Consider the following 21,202-nt stretch of genomic DNA (forward strand, 5'->3'; position numbering starts at 1 on the left):
GGCTAATTCTACAGAAGTCGTTCTTGGAGAAGTAACATTTTAGTTGAAATGATTCCAACTTATTTTATCTGCTTTATATGTGTTGCAAGAATCACGTTAGGCTTTTTATCACGAGGTTTGTAAATCAAACTTTGTGTTTGTTTATGGGTCGGAGCCAACGCCCCCAGAACCTTTGGCCAAACGGCTGCCCTTTTTGGTCTAACCTCCACACGCTACAAAAATAGAAAACCTGGTAGTCCACCTCCACACAAAGTTTGTCATGAAATGAATGTTTTATTGCGTCATATATTACAGATGATTATTCACAAATCGTGTATTGACAACGTGGGTAAAACATCTTCCTTTTTTGCGAAATAAAATACCGGTGTCACTTTGTGATATGTGGCATATGTGCAACATACAGCATGTTGGCAAGTAGACATTAAATTACCGTTGACTTGCTGTGAGATAAAAGCACGCGCACGCTACAATACAATATCTGTACACAACTTTATCTACATGAAAATTACCAGTTCCTAATGGGTTGAACTGCTTCATTGGCATTACAAATTATTTTTTTACTTTGCATTTACGAAACCATGCTTTTACAGTTTTGCTTGAAAAGAAATATAGGTGTTGTCCAAGAAACTTAATCGCTTAGTTTTGTTCCACAATTAATGACCTACGGGCGTAAGCAAAAAATACACAAACGCGACAACGAACAAGAACAGCTTGTCAATTTGGCTTTTTAACAGTAAACACACGCTAGCAGCTTTGCGACAAGACGCTGAAATACAAAATATGATACTCACACTTCTAAAACCTTGCTAACGTCTGGCTAAGGTGCCAGCAAAGGTTAACGCGGTAGTAAAATAACAATACAACAGCTTAAACACGAAACGCAAATCAATGTTCCATGGAATGCTACTTCGAGCGTGGCGAGCATCTGTGAATTATAAGGTATGTACAAAAGTACAGGCAAATTTCTACATTTTAAGCGGCGTTTTTGTTAATAGTGAGAGCTGGTTTCTAACAGTAATGCTTTGTAATTAAATTTGTGTCCATGGGGAAGTTTTCGTTGGATATTCGAGTTACGTTACACGGATGATTCGAGTTAACGCGCTTTGTCAGCCAAACGCTATAAATTCACAAAATTTCGATACAAGCATCGCGACATCGCCAGCGCAATTTGACACACTGCAACAAGTTCTTTCGCATTTTGAAACCTCCCATAAAATCCTTCTGCTTTTGTTATACGGACGCTGAACATTCACTTAACACCAGTCGCTGACATTAGCAATTCGTTTCCACGCATAAGGAGCTTCAACGAGTGGCAATACATTATTGTATTGCGGAAGCAAATTGGATCGGCGGCAGGAGGTAGCCAGATGACCAAAACATACGAGGTTAAGTTCAGTTGCTGATCGGGTTAGGATAGAGGTGAAGCACAGTTTATACGATCATTTAGAGCGCGATGAAGGTTATATACGAACATTGAGATTTTCAAACAAGCAGATGTCGTACTTTTATCTATTGCACCTGGCGGTTTTTCATCAATAACAGACAAAATAGCAACCGACTCGGCGAATCGATGCGTTCAAGTTATGTCCGAAGGCAGCGATACGCGGCTCTTGACGTACAAAGCGCCATAACATGCATATTATAGCGAGAGGGGTGTTGTGGGAAAATATATCTATTCGAGTGCATTGGTAAGGCCACAATATAACGCAGATGTAGTTACCGCTAAATCACTGCCCTCTGCACAACAGAAATTTGTGGCACGTTAAAAGGCATTGCGTTGGTGCGTTAGGGCGTTAGGTTGTTGAAGTTATTTGGTTGAAGTTAAAATTAGCGGTTAGTATACACGATTGCACGTTAGCTTGTGATACGAACTGGGATAAGTTGGCGTCGTATAAGCTGACCCGCAGTCTAAAGTATTTTTTTGGTCGTACGGTTGATTTTATGTACAGATCTGTATATACAGCGCAAAATTTCTACCCAGGGATGCAAAAATTAACAAGAGATTAGCAGCAAACAGACATTGTAAGTTCTAAGGCTGAAGCGTGTTAAATCGACCGACAAACGGCACCATACAAACGTTTACGTGAAAGAAAAACCTTTCTACTGTAAGTAGCTCGATTGCGAGCTGAAGATATTTTGCCTTATAACCCTACATGAGCGCCATAAGTGTTTGTTACACAATGTTTTACACCTAAGTTAGATAGGCACCGAAGGGATAAAAATGTTTAGTCGCTCGTAGAAATGTAAAAAATGACGCGACAGTGATAATAGAAACATTCTCAGCGGCAGTTTGTAACATTTTGGCAGTGTTGCAAGTTCCTGTACATATTTTGAAGGTGCTTTTTGTCATTTTCAAAACAATACATGCAATAGTGATCCAGCGGGCAAAGTGGTAGTCAATTCGTTGGCAGTGATACTCTAGGGATTTTGAAAATGTAATTCGAGAAAAGACACTTTGGCAGGGATAAGTGAACACAATGCGCGGGTTTTGAATACCAAAAAAACATTCTAAACTTAGAAAGCAACAAGGCAGTAGTCGGCTATTTTGGTTGACGGCGAAAGTAGAAAAAGTTTGGTCATGGCACAAGTTAACAGGTCATAAACCGGAAAGAAAGTCAGGCACTATATTAATGCACCAAAGCTTAAATATGAAAAGTCAAATATAGGTTCCCTTTAAGTCACTGGTTAATCACTTTGGCACTCGCGTTAGTGGAAGAGAATAGAGAACAGATATATATATATATAATATACTATTTTAATATAAACAGAGCTGAGGGGAAAGTAGAAAAGGGCTGATACTAAAACATGGGCCAATCGTTTTGTCCGGTTTTGACAAACGTGGTATAAACAGTAAAACATACTAGATACATCACAAATATAGCAACAATGGCAATACGTTAGACACGTTTCAAGGCCGTACAATAAAATGTTCCAATGAAAAGTGTTGCTGCGGGCGTTTAGAGGGAGAAGCTGTCCATAAAACGAAAGGCCCTTTTGGCGCAATCAAATCTGCGTGGAACTGATAAAAAACATTTTGATGCCAACCAGTTGATTCCCACATAATGTTAGCTGTGCTGTACAGACCGGAAAACACGTCACCAGGGAGAAAAAAGGCTGAACATGGTTTCCACCGTCCTCAGGCACAGAACATCGATACAACGGTTTCGTTTGGCCACAGGAATGCCGACTTGGAATTAAAACTTTACAGCGTGGAAATATTTCCGGACAGAAACACGCGTTTCGGCGGTGTTGAAACCACACGCGGCATGTTCACTCCAACGGTGGAAGCTAGATACTGTGGCAGTGGTGATGACATGACTTGCGGGCAAATTTCGAGGAAGGTTGAACGTTGAAGAGTTGCGCCGTGCTCGCGAGGGAAAATACAACAGTGCAATACACACGACGACCGGTAAAGTGACGATCGCTCGCGGACTCGCTTACTTTGTTAGCTGCTGGGTGAAGGGTCAGTACACCATGTCCACGTCCGTGGGGGTGCTGTCAACCTCCCTACAATCGTTGCCGGCGGCGGACAGCAGAGGTGAGTCGGCTGTCATGTCGCCCACCCCGCCCCCGACCCCACAATCCTGAACGCCACCGGCCTGTTCAGTGTGCTTGTTGTTTGGGTGAGCGGGAACTTGTAGGAGACTTGACGTGAGCGCCGATTCTACTTGCTCGAGACACTGTCGCAGGATATCCTGGAATAGAAACGATTATTGTAAGTTTCGATTCGGCTAAACTTATAGCGCAACGGGTATTGACAGATGATTCCGTCAAACAGCGGAAAATAGCCTAGCGATCATGTCCGCAACTATGCTGGAAATTCCACATCATTGAACAGTAGGTTGGTAAAAGTTTCTTGGGAGGTCGCTATTAAAAGACAATGGCGGTATACACACTGCTATTATACAGTGCCATGCTTGCGAATCGACTCGACACAAAAGTGCCTGGCACCAACTGGAATGCGCAATAATGAACAGCCGATATTTACAGTTCCATTGCTTTGAATTGTAGATAAGTCATTATGGGACCAACCCAAATGGCCACCTGATTTACCTATGGGGTAGGTTTTGTTTGTTCCTTATGCGTTCTACGTGGCGAAAACACCGGAGGTGAATGACAATGGCGCGAGGAATATCCATTAAAAGTATGACAGCAAACCCCTCCGCCCCCTGGGGTTGGAGCTATTGTGTTCCAGCGAAGCGTTGACTGGGGTTTACATAGCTTCCCGCTCAATGAGTTTAAACTAAAATCTCGTTGTCATCAAGTCAGCCCCACCTTGCTAGACTAAATGCCAACTAACCACACTGTTTAAAGTAGGGCCGAAGCAGCGCCAATCGCTATTCCTGTTCCCTACTAAATTGTCGACCTTTCTTTCTGATAGCGATTTCTCATAACTTATCCCATGCTTTAATTGCCCCGTGAACCTCAACCAGTGCGTGCTCAAATTCATTTTATGAAGTTGGGTATGCATTCAAGAGGCAGAGAATGCACGCGTGCACACAAGAGATGAATTATTCTGACACGAAACAGCTGTGTGGCGCCTGCTCTTCAATCAACCCTATGGTAGAAGCTTCGTTACACTGTAAACGACACGTCATATTACGGATGGCGCGAAAAAGACATCCTTCCTTTCGGACGACTGGCATGAGCTCGCCCACCACTAACAGAGCCAGAGCGCTAAGTCATAAGTCATTCAGAAGGAACTGTGGGTCGTGCGTTGTACTTGCAGCCTTCCCGAGTTGTCCGATACAAAAGCAAATGGCATGAAAATACTGTTATCCTATGAATTCGCCCCTTATACGCCCACCACAAGGGAACACAAGTCACACGCAGAGTGTGGGGGCGGAACAGGCTTAAGCACAATAACACATTTAGTCATCTATGAAGCACGCGAAAAATGTGCACTCGTCACACGGCCAAACTACTCGATCCGTTGTTAGGTTGCGGTACTTCGCGTTCGTTTACGCACAATTGCCACTGGCCACATACGACGTCCGGCAACTAATCACCGTTAACTTAACAGGAATGCTTGAGAGGGTACACAGTGCGAATAGGCACGATAAGAACATAGAGTGCGACCGTATGTCCATCGTGCACAAACTATAAAAGCAATAATAGAAAGAAGTAATTTGAGCAAACGCGATGACTGGTGATTCGAGCAAACTTGTTTCCGGCATACGGTCGCAAACAACTTAGTTTACGAATGGTGTGCGCATAAAAAGCACACAAAGGCTGCAAAAAGAATTTAACATGAAACGTTTGCCGCATGCCGCGCGCCACTACATGTTCTTTTCACTGCAAGTCAGTGTAAAGAGTCCAGAACTCCATAAACCTGGCTTTCATTCTTTCTCCGTTGGGAACCCACACTGCGTAAGTCCGTCTCAACAGCGCAACACAAAGGGCACTCAATTCAACTTCAGGTATTCACATTTTTTGCGCTTAGTCGCAGACTAAGGAGAGCTGTTGGCCAAGCACCGTTGTGGGCCACTCACACCGCACCATGTGTGTGATGAGGAGCTTGCTGGGCATGGATTAGAGTTTTTGTGCCCTGCCAAGGCCCAAGAGTGGGCGACAAGTGCATATTTGTGTTCAACTCCGACACGGTTAGTTTATTTTATTGGCGGAAGTGTCGCCATCGCAATATCAAAATGACAGATTTGTTACATGTTTAACTTTGCTAGCCTAAATGTGTTTCAATTTGAACCCTAAGGACGTTTTATGTCATGAAATCGGCTAGCGGATTTTTAGGAAACCAAACTTCAGCATCATAGGTAAACAGCAACACAAGCAAATCGCAAATCTAAAGACAAATTTCCCTTGTCTGTTTAAAGTTGCTGGATTCAAACATCATAAATCCAGGACATGTGCCTAACCTTTTAAAACCACTTGTATCAGACGTCGGTTTGGTGGAGCGCTATAGCCAACCAAGGCAATTCCAGGTTCGGGCCAAAGCTATCAACGAACAGGTTCACATTTTACTTTTCCTATACACAACGAGCTATACAACGTACGGAATTTTAAGACTTCAGTTGGTGAATTTGCTTAAGTTATTGTATCGCAACGGCCAATTCGCATTCCATTTGTGATTATGAATTGCCAGGAAGGGAGGGGGTAAGGAGAATGTGCTCATTTGTTTGAATTCCACACGGATCTTGATCAATGTCACAGAACGTTTACCTACATATGTAGATTTCCTTAGGAGGAGGATTGCACCCTAAAGGAACATGTGTAAGCGCTGATGGAAAACTGCTCGCCGCACGTGTACTCGCTTATCTATCGATATTAGGATGCACAAATTCCGCATCACGATTAATCATGACCTGCAAGCGCCCAGCGACGTTGCCTGAAACGCTGACCTGACAACTTCGAGTAGCGATCATCGCATCAAAGCGCGTGCTCAACAAGTGGCAGAGCGGCTAAGCAAGACGCGTAATGACCACGTCGAGTTAACGACAACCCCGGCAATCGTCAGCGGCTTTTTTAAACAAGGGATGCCCGGCAGTCGACACAGCACTCTGCCTATAGAGCACAGCACTCCAAACGAGTGCTTCCTTTCGGAGTGTGTGTTCAAAGGGTTGCGTTTGTTCGCGGACCCCACTTCACGTGCTTTCCCTCTCGATGGCGCAGGCTTGGCATGCCTGTGGCTGCTGCCGCGTCTGCAGATCCACTGATCGACGCTTTAGGCAAGTGGTGAGCTCGCGTGGGGGCAAGTTTGACATGTCAAACGCGTTGTGGAGGACATTATCCGTTGATTGATATTCGCTGAACAAGGGACTCAACATCGTTTGATGTGTGACCGCGCAATTAGTTACCGGCATTCTCTGATCAAATCTTGTTGCGGTGGCGGCGGGGCTACGCGGCATACAATGTCGAGGTGGTAATTGTGGCAAGTTGATCGGCAGTTTGTTGAAAGTCTATCAATCGCTGACAGAGGTACATGAGCATTTAAATACAATGCAACTGCCGTGGTGTGAAAGTTGGCACTCAGCTGTACCTTACCAGTCGCGTTATAGCGCACTAAAAACACAAGCGAGGAACATCAAAAATAAACAATCCGTTCCCACGGCCCTCCGTGGGCCTTTGAAGGTTAAAAAGCCAAGATAAGAAAGTTTTCGCCGTATTCTATCCGTACGTGACATCACCCCGTAGTCTGTCGCGCTTATTAGCGACGCAGGGCAAAAAGAAGCGACCGCGGTTTGATGGACTCAGCGCTTCGACCTTGACTTGGAGCAACCACGCTGGGCCTTTGAAGTGCCGACAAAGCCGGATCTATAAGTCGCGTTTATATCAAATTTATGGCAAAACGAAACCGACTTTCGTAAGCTTCATTCGCTGCGGGCCAAGACGGACATCTGAGAATCTTAAAGTGCCCGCCACGGTCCGCTTGAAGCGCTAGTTGACCACATAGAATTAATTCAATAATGCGCTGAACCTGAAATTGCCTCAAACGGGCGGAGCACCAACAACAATGGGGTACTTGCGAAATAACTCGCGACAAAAGGCTTTTAGCGCCGGGCCGCGCCGCCTGTTTAGGAAGTTAGGAAAGGAAATTGGTGCTCAACTTCGGACAACGGCATGAAGTAAAGTCGAACTAATGCTGCTCAAATCCGAATCCCACATTTCACTGCATGCCCATTCAAAAAAAGCGACGGAGTTTCAATTTTGGCCATGAGCAATTCGGAGGTATTATGTGCGGAGTTTTATAGCGACCGACTTCCTGGTGCTTTGAACATGATCCGACGAAAGTGTCGCATCGGAAGACTGTCACCTTTCAGCACCAGCCAATTTCGCCCCCGCAAAGATAGAGAAATACACACAATCACGAACGAGAGCGAAAGTCAGACAACCGCTTAAAGAATAACTTTCCCACGCTTGCAAGGCCATCGCGGCAGCTGCCATTCCTCACCTTTTCACTCCCAGGTCGTGGAACTCCGGCGTTTGGGTAACTTGGTAACAAGTGTTATTGCTGCGGGTACATGAAAGCACGCAGTATCGGACAGGAAACAGGTTAGCCAATTTAGCCAAGCGAGAACGGCCACAACGACTTTTACGCATAGTTAGGTGACGCGAAGCAACGTGGTTTCTAGAACACAGGCAACATGGTGACTGCAAGAAGTACGACGATGGGGACCGTCTGACGCGCTGACCCCGATGTACCGCGCGACAAGTGTGATTGGTGTTCACAACACACACGCTGGGTTGCGGCGCGGAGAAAGAAACCCAGGCGATAGCAATCTCAGGCCCGGATAAGTAGCCAGGGCAACCCAGATCCCCGCTTGACACTTTTCGGCAGCGTCGCTGACTAAACACATTTGTTGCAGGTGTGACGGATTTGACGGGGGCTCAGATGCATTCCCACGAGAACTTGAAGCTTGAAAACTTATTACGTCGTGTCAGTAGACAATCAGATACTCAGAATAGACGGTTACAAATCTTTATAGACAATGACTTCCGGAAATAAACGCTGAGCTTACTGATTAAATAACGTGAAAACGGACATTTGATGACGTGCCGATGACTATAACTGACTCACTATCAGCGAAAACGTAAAAAAGGCATTGAGAGAAGGACGAAAATTCGTATTCGGATAACAGGTATCGTAGGAAAGATATGCTCTCGGGTAACTTATTGTGCTGCTGTGCTTGCTCAGTGAAACAATTGACACAAGTGTCGCGTGCGAGCGTTAAATGCAAGTTATGCAAGGACTGCCAGATGTGAAACCTTTATCGGGTAGTTCTCATCCTCACTTGAGCGACGATTTACGGGGCAGAGTTTCGATGACGCACGCGCTTTACCTTTGCGTAGGTTCGTGCAAGAGGAAGATAATATCCCACCCCCACTGTTATTAGACGCAGGAATGCGCAACCGACACGCCGAAAACCCAACCAAGAATTATCGGTTCAAAGAAGCATGAGAGCCGCGGTGAAAAGTCTGGCAAAATTATCGCCACCCTTGGTGGAGCTAGCATTGGCGAGGCAATTCAAATGACAAGGAGCTGTTTGAGAAACAGCGGCGAAAGAGGAACCCGTGTTGCTGGCTCCCACGAGTGCAGCGAGCGGTCGCCCTTTTCCCGGTTACGTCATCTGAATGACTCTCGCTTCGGGTTTTCGCGGAGGAAAACTATTCGGTTTTGTCAAAGCGCATCATTGGCCCAGTAAAAGGTAGTGCGGCGGCTGAATAAGAACCAGCCGCTTTTGTGAGTTGAGTCCCATCGCAACAGCGCGATTGTTGTTCATACGGAATTCCTTTCCGTAATTGCAGATCTTTTTCAAATGGCGCGATTAAAAGCTATAAGGTTGCGTTCTACGGGCGCCCGGCGTTTTTCACGCAACTGACGGCAAATATCGCCAAACAAAGGCATGCGCGTCACTTACACATAACTTCACGAGTGACTTCACCGTTAAAATTCAATTACAGCATTAACACGTTTACACAAGCGCACATTAGTCGTACAGCTATATACCAAGCTAATGCTAATGAATGTAAAACCACCCAAGTGTCGAAGGAAAATGCCGGGTTTACGCCCGCCTAGGGCCTTGATCATTTTCGAAGACGAAACACATTGGGGTCAGGGTACTTCGTCAATCAACTACTACAAATAAACAGCACTCTGAGCTATCCGTTTACACCCGATGTTCCAAAAATACCAATCTGCAATGCATCATCTTGATGTCTTTGGGGGCGTACTCAAATGCCCCGCCCAACAACGCAAAAGCAATTTTTTTAACAACATTAAAGCAACGTATAAACATTAAGTTATAGGGTCTTAAATGCAAAACCTTGCAGGTTAAGTGTAACTTCAATGTGTGGAACAGATTACGGATTTCATTAATGTTATTCTTGGTGATTCGTAACCGGAGTTGTGGCAACAAAAAAGATACGAGTTTATTTGCTTTGTTATTCATGCCTCCGGTGCGTGTGAAGCGGTGTTGGTGGACCTCTCAAGAATGCAGATTAAAGGTTTGAAAAACAAACTCGAGCGCCGGACGCTTCGTCCCATTACGTAATTGTGGCACGCACACTTTAAATATACATCTTTTCCCGGCATTCTGCGGCTGACCATACATTGCGCTCTGGTATTACTTTCACATGCAGAAACGCCTTTAAACATGTTTATGTACGAATAATACACGATTTGTGACGTGTTGCAAGTTGTCGGTGTCTTAACCTTCCATCGGCTTTGAAAACCCACGCATTCTGTTGGTTAATTATCGGACAAGCCAAAATATGTGTGTTTTAAAATTCGTAAAGGAATGTATGGTGCGAAACCGAAAAATGTCGACGTGACAGAGGCACTGCACTCAAATGAGTAGGTGGCTTCGTAAAATCATTGCATAGAGTGATTTCGGGGAGATTTCTCGTAAAGTGGCGTGCTGCTATCAAGCGCTGTGTTTGTCGATAAAACAGCCAAAAGTTTGTCAAAGCTCTCATGCCAATATTTGCCCAATGAACAGGAAACGACCGAACTGGGCGAGATTAATTCTTCTTAGTCTAAGTTGCGATCTCCGCGTTACGCTACGTGATTCAATATAATTGTAGACATTCCAACGTTTTTTTGTAAGAGCAACTCGTTTGAAGCCGTAGTTAAATGCCAAAAAACGCGATGTATGCAGTTTGGGTGGGTGCGAGGCAAACAGAAAAGGAGCGAGGCCGACAATCTATGGGCGTACTGCCTGCTATGAAAGCACAAGGAAAGTGGCCGTCATTGTTAGCTTGTCATGGTGTTTAAACATATTGATGAAGAAAAATTCTCATCGCCAAATTTTGCCAGGAAAGTGAACGCCTCGCTGACCTTGAGCGCGATTGGCCACCGCAGGGTCACGTGAGGGTAAGCATGCGTTACGGTAGCATGCTTTACTTGACGCGTGGGCAGATGGAATAGAACTGGCTTTAAAGGGCAGAAGGGTGAAGTCAAGAAACGCACGGAGAGGAATTTTCAGCTTAATGAAACCCAACCCCGTTGTGAAAATCAAACTTGTGTACAAATGCCACATACCCAGAACGCAATACCCGTGGTGTATGAAGGCCGTGGTAAAATTCAATGCGGATCAACTTCACGGATGACGATCAAGTCATATTTACAAAATCCCAACACGGTGTAGCCTCCATCAGAAACGGGGCGCAAAAAAAATCTACCGTAAGCACGACAACGTGGTATTGTGCGATAAGAAACATACAAGAAAAAACACTGACCAAACCCAGATTCGACTTTTCCGCTGGCAAAAAGTGAACTTTGGCTAAATGGTTATGAATCACAAGAAAGTGTTTCGGGAATGTTAAAGACCTTTGTCGAATCATAAAGCGAAAAATCGCTATACGCCCAAGGCAGCCGTGTTTGGCTTCATCGTTCTCATGGCAGTAATATGCATGACGACATTGCCGTGTACCCAAGCCTTATCAAACGGCACGCGGAGGAATGTAGCAACACTTGCCGATTTTCTGATTACCTTAACGACGCGAAAAGAATTCTGTTCGTAAACAGGCAAATTTCAAACGCAATAACACCGAAGTTGTTAGAGTTAAAACCTACGACAGTTGGTTAATTGTGTTTGCCGAAGATTATAAACGTCGTTGGTGACGATCAAACACAAAGCTTTAAACTGCATGTTTGAGAATTTCTGAGGCAAGTAGCGCCCGGAACAGTTTGATTATTTTGTGGCTGGTTAATCAATATCTTGCCTCGTAAACCTACACAATGCGGACCGAACACCTAAATTATTTTCCGACTTTCTTTGTTTTCGAGCCCTGGAACGCCACATTGTCGCGAGAACCCGGGTAAGTTGCGATCTCGTGTCAGTTTTATGACGAAGACGTGCGATAACGACAGTCATGCTCGTAACACTCATTTACATATAAAACGCAGATGGTACATTGTTCTACAATCGCCTCAGGAAGCCACATTCCAATGTCATTGTAACCGCTAGCACGGCAGGAAAGCACTGAGAATGGCGGTGAGTTCCCTGTGCGCATACGATTATGATATAGGGCGCCCATGCGGGACAATGAGCTCTGATCGCGTGCGGAAATAACGGATGTAAAATCCAATGCCCATGAGAGGTGGATCCACGCGCTGGAAGCAAAGGCAACCGCTGCTGGCCGCGAACCGCAAAAGGCGTACCGTTGTCAATTGAAAATTTAGTGACCTAGCATGACCCCGATCATTGGCTCCTGTAATGCTTGGCCAAGCGATAATACGACGTGCAGTGAAGAATCACTGACCCATTTTCGCTTCTCTTCCTCTGCTCCCTTTGATATGCTGAAAAAAGCGTCTCGACCGATTGATCTGACCTATTTGCAATCTCAGCGCACGAAAAAATATAACTGGGTGTCGGGGATGTTTCGCCTTAAACCACAGAGGAAAGCAAGATAAACTAGTTCACCAATTTGTCGAGGCCACACAAAAAACCTCTCACCCTCAACCGTATGTTTGTTTTAAACCGGATATCCTAATAATTCGTGGTCAATTGCTCACCAAACGTCCACCCGAGTTGGGTTGTAAACAGCAAGCACTAAATGGAAGTCAGGTTGCCTGTTCACGGGCCTAAAAGCTGTAACTTGAGTCAAATGGCGAACGGTCTGAAAACACGACGCAGCGAACATCCTTTTCCAAAAAGCTTTCTTTCGTGAAAAGTAAAAAGTATAATAAACGCACAAAGCACTGTCTTGTAGAGGGTAGGACGTTAATTAGGCGGGCAGGCGATGCGGAAATCGGACACGGGTGGCGATGGGCTTTAAAAGTCGAAAACAGCAAAATTAATGGGCTTGGACAATGGCTTCTATCACCAACGGCGGCTTGATTACGGCGGCACGCGCTCTGTTATGTGGTCAAATGCGGCGTAAATGAATGCGACAACTTTTCAGTAATTCAGTTTTTTGTGATTCTCACTTTTGTCGCACGTAAAAAAGAAAAATTCTGTCTGCTTACCGCATCAACGTTAATGATGTCTTGAAGTCTGGTGAGCAGGCGGTGCCTCGACAGCGGCAAACCTGTAGACACATGGAGTCCGGATATTGCCGCTCCTACGCTGCCAGCAGCGATCATGGAGGGTGTGTAAACAGAAAATTTGTGATCTGAAACAAAAACAATAGAGTTGCCGTCTGTTGCATAGCAAGGTGTAGGCGTTATAAGGAAGGAATCGTAACAACCTTGCTTGACACACGCATGTGTAGTTGCAGCAATACCATCGGTGCCGTTTTTTCATGTAACACAAACGCTAGGGGACGACCATTTTTATGCTGCTAATTTAATGTACAAAAAATGGTTACTACCCACAGGTTACATCGTTCACCCTTGGCGAATTTACTGTTAAACAAATAGTTTTACGAAACGAGTTCGATCCACTAATTTCGAGGTAACAAAGGCCCTTGATACTGCGCAATAGAGCATCTGACAATTTTCGGGTGGACGCAAGGGGAGGATGATTATTTGTTCTCGATCGACAAGTTTCATGAAACGAGAGAGAGAGCGTTTGGGGACCAACGAAACAAGAGTGGCAACCTCGATCGCTTGAATCGATAAGTTCGTGTTCGCTTGCATAGCTGGCGTTCCTGCGAGAGAGGCGAAGCCACACAAGAGCGCTTCAATGGTCTCTTTCTTATTGAAATCTCCACAGTCTCTCCTGCTCGACCCGCTGCCTCTCCCCGGCTAGTCCGCTTTTGGTTTCTGCACGATGCCGCATAGATGCATTAGCGGCATGGGTGGTGCTAGCATTAAAATGAATAGCGAATTCCCACATCCACGCGCCTTCCTATGGTTTTTGGTTTATCACCGAGCAATGACAAGAAAATTGTTGAGAAAAGATATATTTCCCCTGAGACGATATGACATAATCGTGTTGCGCCGTTAACGCGGTAATGATTCATAAGCTGCAAGGAGTGCGTTGACCACACAAGTGCTCCCCATTGAAGTTTGGTCGTGCTGTGCAGCAACAACAAACACGCGCTGATAAAGAGCGGAATGTCGTGTCGGCGCGCCGTATATCAATGTTGCCCTTCCGCTTCAGCCAGGCCCAAAAGCGGTTTTTATCAATGATTCCATCTCGGCTAGTGTTTGGCATTCGATAAAGATGCAATGGGCGATGACGTGCCGCGCAGTTGCGGGCAAATGTGGAAAGAGACCTGCGACATAGTTGAGCAGTTGCCGAACGCGCCACGAAAAGCACAGGCCCGAGGGCAGAGGCGGCGCATAGCTGCTAGGGGAAAGAAACTATTCGGAAAATACATCTCACAGGTCAAAGAAGATAGCTTGATCGTTTTTCATCGCTGTCTGTGTTGTTTGCACGCCTCCGCACATTCCATGGGCACAATCGGAAACAGCTTGTCGCAGGCGGCGCATGTGCCGGAACAGCACCAAAACAAAACCTTGTATTTTTAGAACTGCTCATCCAACCACCCAACCTTCTTCACACCAAGAAAAAACAGATCAATTCGCAACAGGATATGAGGACGATTGACTCAGTTTCGAAGCGGAGTTAGACATCCTTGAATTTTCCAGATTTTATTGTTCTTCACCACAATTCCCGGCGGCGGCATAACCCCTAACGGAGTCGACGCAGTCTTCCATTGTTTTGTTCTGACCAAATTGGCCTGGAAAGAGCAGGATGAAACTGATAGGCCTGAACTCCTGCAAGCACCTGTCAAGTGAGCATAGCCGGCATGGTTGAGGCAAACCGCAACAACGAATTGTTTGGCCCGAGTGTCTGCGACCCGAAGACTATGCCCAGCGGAGACATGCGAGTCCCAAGATCGCGTCCAGATAATTGAGAGTATTAATACAACAAAAGACGCAACTACTCGTCTATATTTGCCAGTGTCTCGCTTCCAGGCAGCACAGAAAATACCGAACCGCGTAAAAACGTTGTACCTTTGCTATTGGCGGGCGCTCTAGCATGATTCATCGTATTTTTTCTAATGATTGCTTTTAATGAGCAGCTTCGTTGGACCGCTGTGACGCGACACGGTCTCTTAGCCTGACGTGCAATGCAGCGCAAATATGCACAGTCCACTTGAGCTTAGACGAATTGCCAGTTCACATCGTGATTCGAATTCGCCACGATTACGCAATAAACCCGAATATTTTTGACGCCGTTTTTTGCAGCTGTAGAAAAAAGGCGTGACCTGGTCCGGGCCAGCGAACGATGGGCTACAAGAGGCAACCCGCCATAGCACAAGATGTCGGCATGTGCGTGTGCATCCGCGTTTATGCAGTGGCTCAGGCGCGAAAGGAAGTGGTTTCGAGTTTCATTCCAACTCCGACAGCGAACAAATTGACAGACGACGGATACGTCAACAGCGCGTGGTGCAACGCGTCCGCTTCCGCGACGCTCCACATGCCGAAGCGCGAAACCGCTTCTTTTTTGTATTGAAACAAAATAAAAACTTCTGATAGTTCCGTTCGATGAGAAAAGTATGTCGTTCAGGAAACACTGTGTGCAACTTCGAAACAAATGCATGTTTACTTGTTTAAGTGGAGCAAGCAGGCCGTATTTTATTACACGCCTATAGTGTTGGATAGACACTTTTCAGAGAACCAAATCTATCTGTATAGATTTAAAGCCAATCGTATTCGACCACAGACCTCCTGCGACACCCTTCCCGTCGCTATGGACGCAGGCGAACAAGGAGATAGCACACCAGAGGCATGAGAAACAAATGCGGTTTGAGCATTCATTCTGCCAATGGTCGTAGGTGTCAAGTTTCATAGAGCATGTGGCAAATATTTACCGCATCTGGCATACGTGGAGCAAGACTTAAGAACCATGGACGTCAGGGATGTGGGCGACCACCGCGCTTGCTCGCCGAGCATCATTTGTAATTGCGCTGGGCATGACCGACTTGCCCTGAACATCGAGGTAATGTGATTAACTTCACAGCCATGACCGCTCCGACCGGACGTGAGCACATTTTTCCTTTCCCGGTCGAATGCGTACACGTTCGCAAGCGAAACGTCAACACCCTTTTTTCGGAGGCGATTGCTTGGATGCAGCCCACCACACAAGAGGGAAAATAGACAAAAACGTTGCACAGTGTACTACGGTACTTTCTAACGCTAGAATTTCCTAACGGCCTATCGTATGTCAGGAGTGGGGAAATTAAAGTAGCGGACGGAATTCCCAATCTGGACACGAGAATAAAGCTAATACTTAGCGACCAGAACTGAAATTTACAAACACGTAGAAGTGTTTTTGTTTTGTTAGGAAGCGTGAAGTCGGCAAAGGCGCAAAACCTTCAAGAAGTCGCGGATTTCAGAGATTTGCTTGCAAATGCATCTGGCGAGTTTTTTGTCATCATGCGAGCAGCACGGCAGCACGGCTGCGAATTTACCGCGAAATGAGGATATCCCGTAATACGAGCCATCTACGCCTCACGTACGCGCAACAAAACGAGAACCAAAATAGCAACGTCGAACACGACTTTTCCATCAAAGCATGCACCGCTCGCAATGCAGTCCTCAAAGAGACGGAAAGTTAATAATTAAACATAAAATGCAAACTAGTTAAAGTAAAATTACCTTCATAACTACATAAAAAAGTTGGCTGGTCCCTAAAGATGCGGGAAGCCCGCATTAACATTTGTGATTTTACGCACCTGTGCAGCAAAGGTGGATAAAAGTGTTGGCGTGTTTTCGCGTTTGACTCAATACTTCAGGGTGACTGATGCCGAGCTGGTTCAGGATTTGATCCACGAAGTCGACAGGCGTTACAGCGAGCAGATCCCATTTCAGTTTCATCAGCAATAGGAGTTCAAATTCCTGCAACGAAAATGCGGATCACTCAAAAAAATCGCTTACACTTTTGTATTTTATCCTTGGTTATGCTACAAGAATCCCTATTTTATAATCATTCATACAAGCGCTTCAGTTGAAAGACAGGCAAATTACTATATTGTAGGTATGCACCACTTGTTTTGTGTCAGCAAATCAGCCAAAGGGTGGATAAGGTTCAGAAATAGCGCGTAGCGTTTTGCGGTGCAGTGGCGATGTATATGGAAGTCCACATCCGACGTTGGATCTGCATCGGATTTCAGAATGCAACAATAATTTTGCGAACCGCTTCTCTGGGAAGTGCAGAAACGCCCAAGCTGGTGCAAGAATCGACTGCTTCGTGTAAAACTATGTCGCTTAAATTCGCAATGCGATTTATAGTTTTTTTTTTTTTTTTAAATATTGTTTGTTTTTGTGTTTCGTTTTCTATTGTTAGACAAAATGTTTTATCGATAACTACAACAGTTAGTTTTTAGGACTGTGTAGCGATTTTTGGTACTTTGCCAAGAGTGTCCGGTTTGACCGCTGCACAAACATTGAGCTCATCAGCAGACGTATCAGTAACTTGTGTAGTTAAAAGGTCGGCGAGCTGTCGAGGGAAACCAAGCAAGTTCATCGCCTGCATTCGCCGAGTTCCGCAAATGCCTGTGACTCGCACGCAGGGGCCAACCCATTTTCTCAGCTTACTTGCTCTATTGTGGTGGAGGGGTTAATGTAGCCCCAATGCATGGCAAGGGCCCACTTGGGTTTCAGTTCGCACCGTCTAACCTACAGCGTCGACACCGTTGCGTCATCGCTTTGGGCTGTGAGAGCGAGACGAACTCTGTCACTCATTGGTACGTAATCCGCTTATCGGAATCTGCAGTAGGTTCCATTGCCCGTTGCAGGTTAATCAGTCAATAAACATTACGCCCATTACGCGAAACCGAAGTTTGCCGGGTTTACCAGAGACTGGAGAACTGAATTTATTACAATCACGGGTGACATGTGACGTTTTGTTGGACAAGCCACGAAGCGAAGCAGACCTAATGACCGCCACACAGTCTCGAGCACCCGTTGGGGGCTTTAATACTATCGATCAGTAATGTAACATCAAAGACATACACAACGGCCGGTGATGACACACAGTAGCATATTCTCGACAGAGCGACGCCACTGCAGTCATCACGTGATCAACTACGCAGGAAAAGGGGCCATGACGCTCTAAATGAACAAAGCGCAACAGGCGTCACCAGGCGCTTCTTTACGAAATTAAATCGCAACCCAAATTAAATAATCAAATTATAAAATACACGGACAAATCCGGTGAGTCCACACTTAATAACATGTGCATAAGAATCGGCAACAAAAGGTGCAACTCAAACCTCAATACGTATCCGGATCTACAGGGACATCGATTTGCCTAATTTAGCCAGCACCAAATTGACGATTAACAACTGGTTGAACGCCTACTGCTCTACCGATGTCGGGATGGTTAAAAAACAATAACAAAGGCATTTTTGCAGCGGTCATGTGGTGTCAAGTGGTAATAAGCCGTTTTAATCCAATGACCGCGCATAACTTGGGCGGTGATCGATCCTGACTCGCAACAAGCCGAAGCGGAGCTTTGGTGTGCAAAGGTGACGCGAAACTGGCAGGTCTCGGACGCAAACGTGCAGTGAAGATGCGACTTAACGTGTGTCACATTTCTCCCCTCGAGGGGCGACCACATGCGTCATAAACAGCGGCAGATGGCAGTCAGGAAATTTCAATGACGGCGGCTTTTTTCACTTGTTGCCGAACACCAACGATGGCGGGTGGGCGATAGAAAGTTTACAAAGGTTGCAGCAAAAGCAAAGCGGCATCTGCCAGACGGGCGAAAGCTGAGAAGGGCAAACAAGTCGGACGGACGATAAAAGTTTGCTGATAAAAACTTTCGGCGGCGTTATAAAGGTGGTAATTTCGGCGCACAAGCACGTCTAATCTGGGTTCCGCATAATGCTGCAGCGCGATTTCGTCGGAAGCGGCCGCAAACCACTTGTCCTGCCAACGCTATTCGGTAAAAACCTGCCATGTCTGATTTTGCCACAAACAGCGCAAGTAATGACCACCTGATTCCACCCAGAGAATATAAGACAGACAAACTTAAAATTGACATGCAGATCTCTGTCACGAGTGGAAGATAAGGCTTGTTTTTGGGTCGGGCTAATAATTGGTTAGGGATTAGTATCGCCATGACACTTTCGTTCATTGTGACACCAACAATGCGGACCCCACATACTTGTGGGAACCGACTCTATGCGATTAGGAATGTCGCCACCACGATTGAAAAATATCCAGCCGTGACACATATAAAAGCTGCACTGTGCGAGCCTTTCAAAACGTGTTCACAAGCTATTTCAGACGGTGACGTCACTGCATAAAGTGCTGTAGGAATGTGACCCGCCGATCGGTTGAACCGAGGCAACAGTGCAACCCGCTCTTATGGCGTGTAAAGCCGCAGCTTCGGTTGGCCCAATTTCGCAAGGAATCTTCCGGTTACGTCGTGGGAGAGACCACGAAAATGGCGAACTCGTGCCCCCAAGATAGGATGTGAATTGTTTGTTGTCGCTTTGTATCATTACAAAATCAAATTCTGCAAAACGCAATGCTTTCTTACCAGGAGTTCTTCTTGGCGCACGGAGTTATCGGTATATATGACTAACTTTTCGGTGGTCAGTGGAAGTGTCTCCTTCACCTTTATAATAAACATAATCGTGTCACAATCTCTACGTTCGTAAATCTCTAAACAACGACAGCATACCTTTGAAGCAACAAGCATACATGTAGAACCGAGCGATTGCAGTTCAGTCCGTCTGATTGGCTGCACACTCAAGAAACGGTCGAGGTAGTTCATGGAAAGTGGAAATACGTCCTCCTCGCAACGCTGTTCTTCACAAACCTGGAAAAACCAAACCGGTTAAAAGTTGCTACAAACAAAACAAACGTCCGGGCCGATGTAGCTGAAGTATATATCACAGTCATCCCGCGATCGCCAGCCTGTGGTGCAGCGCCACCATGTGGCCGTGACCGAACACGTGGCTCGGCGACGTGCCGTCTGCACAACACCACCATCACCGGTGTCTTTCGGTCGTATGTTCACTGCCAAGGTATTTCGCTCTACGAAAAGTTTAACAAGAAAATGTACTTTCCATGTCAAGCAATAAAAGATTTCTCCTAGAAGTTGATTGTTTAACATTCGAGTCTATATATTTCTCACGCCGCCCAACAAAAAACAAAACGGTTTTTCAAATTCCAATAACCGCACTTGAAAATAGGGTCAAAGTGGAACACCAAAAACAAATCCTGCCCACACCTATTTTGAGCTAGCAACGCGCATAATACTGTCTTTTGACTCACAATAGACATCAATAGACAAAAAGGAATGCAGTTTGCAGTGCTTTTGAAAGCATATTTTTATTGCCTTTTGGAAAATTAATGCTATGCGCCCAAACCACATTTAAGGTCGTCACCCTTGTGGAATGTTAATGACATTTTTGTGAATCAAACTGCGCAGTTCGCTTGCCGCAGGCCGGAAGCTTAGGGTAGTTACTTATTAACTGGAGCATACGATTGATGGTGGTTACCAAACGATTCGGTTTAGAAGCGCTTGTGCCAAAACCGACTTTTTGACCCACTTAAACATCTTGTAATTCTCGGCAAGCATGAAGTACAAGGACCTACCTGCATCATCCATGTTGCAACGATTTTTCTCATGTAGGGTTTAACATCTGCTTGTACGCAGTCAAAGTACGTCGTCGACACCAAATAATTTTCTTCAAGCTTCAGTAGATTCTGTAAAACTCGCCGATCCTTCAGCAAAGTGGGGTCTTGTTTGGCTCGTAACACACGCTCGCCTACACAAATCTCAGGGCAAGCAAGACTCATTGCGACACTGTTCTGTACAAGTTCCACTGGACAATTGGTGCCCCTCTGGCTGGAACTAAAAACGGTCGAGGAAACTCGCTAATCGACTAATTCCCGGGAAATGAAACCAATCTGGCGAAGGGATGAAAAATTAGGACAACTTTACAGCAGCCATCACTCCCAATCGCCTAGAACACGCGCTGGAAGACAAGACAGAAGTTTCCACCTTCCTATCCTTCAGCAGGATTTTTTTGGACGTTTGAGAAAAAGCTACTATGACATCATAATCACCACAGGAGGCCTGTCAAGTACAATCCAGTAACGCCGATAAATCAGAAATTATAATGATTGCTTTTATTCAATTTATCGGCAGTCACCTGTGTAAAGCAAGGTTATTATGATTAAGACAGAATTTTCATGCGTGGTTCCAAAAGACGTACTAAAACAGCAAATTTACGATAGCATGGTGAAATTGTTGGCGAATACTTTAAACCTGTGATCTCAACAGCAACAAGTCTAGCCTAAGCCAAAGTAGTAATTATGGGCGAAAACAAA

General features: G+C 45.5%; 1 protein-coding gene across 1 annotated transcript; it reads right to left on the reverse strand.

Moving 5' to 3' along the window:
* Positions 1 to 253: 253 nt before the first annotated feature.
* Positions 254 to 21,047, reverse strand: LOC145238112 (G1/S-specific cyclin-D2-like). Its single transcript, XM_080101176.1, has 6 exons — positions 20,465 to 21,047; positions 19,545 to 19,682; positions 19,401 to 19,478; positions 16,588 to 16,750; positions 12,926 to 13,071; positions 254 to 3,695 (listed from the first exon to the last, which is right to left on the reverse strand). Exons 1-6 carry the CDS (start codon positions 20,666 to 20,668, stop codon positions 3,465 to 3,467), a joined length of 960 nt encoding a protein of 319 aa, XP_079957302.1. The 5' UTR covers positions 20,669 to 21,047; the 3' UTR covers positions 254 to 3,464.
* Between the last annotated feature and the right edge of the window lie 155 nt (positions 21,048 to 21,202).

This window comes from Phallusia mammillata, chromosome 7 (assembly GCF_965637545.1).
Source record: "Phallusia mammillata chromosome 7, kaPhaMamm4.hap1.1, whole genome shotgun sequence".
Classification (NCBI taxonomy): domain Eukaryota; kingdom Metazoa; phylum Chordata; class Ascidiacea; order Phlebobranchia; family Ascidiidae; genus Phallusia; species Phallusia mammillata.

Excerpts from the sequence above, each read along its gene's own strand:
- LOC145238112 (XM_080101176.1), bottom strand. The coding sequence starts at position 20,668 with ATGAGTCTTGCTTGCCCTGAGATTTGTGTAGGCGAGCGTGTGTTACGA. Across the intron at positions 19,683-20,464 it reads TTGCAACATGGATGATGCAG|GTTTGTGAAGAACAGCGTTG; the intron begins GTAGGTCCTTGT and ends TGGTTTTTCCAG. Across the intron at positions 16,751-19,400 it reads TGCGCCAAGAAGAACTCCTG|GAATTTGAACTCCTATTGCT; the intron begins GTAAGAAAGCAT and ends TTTTCGTTGCAG.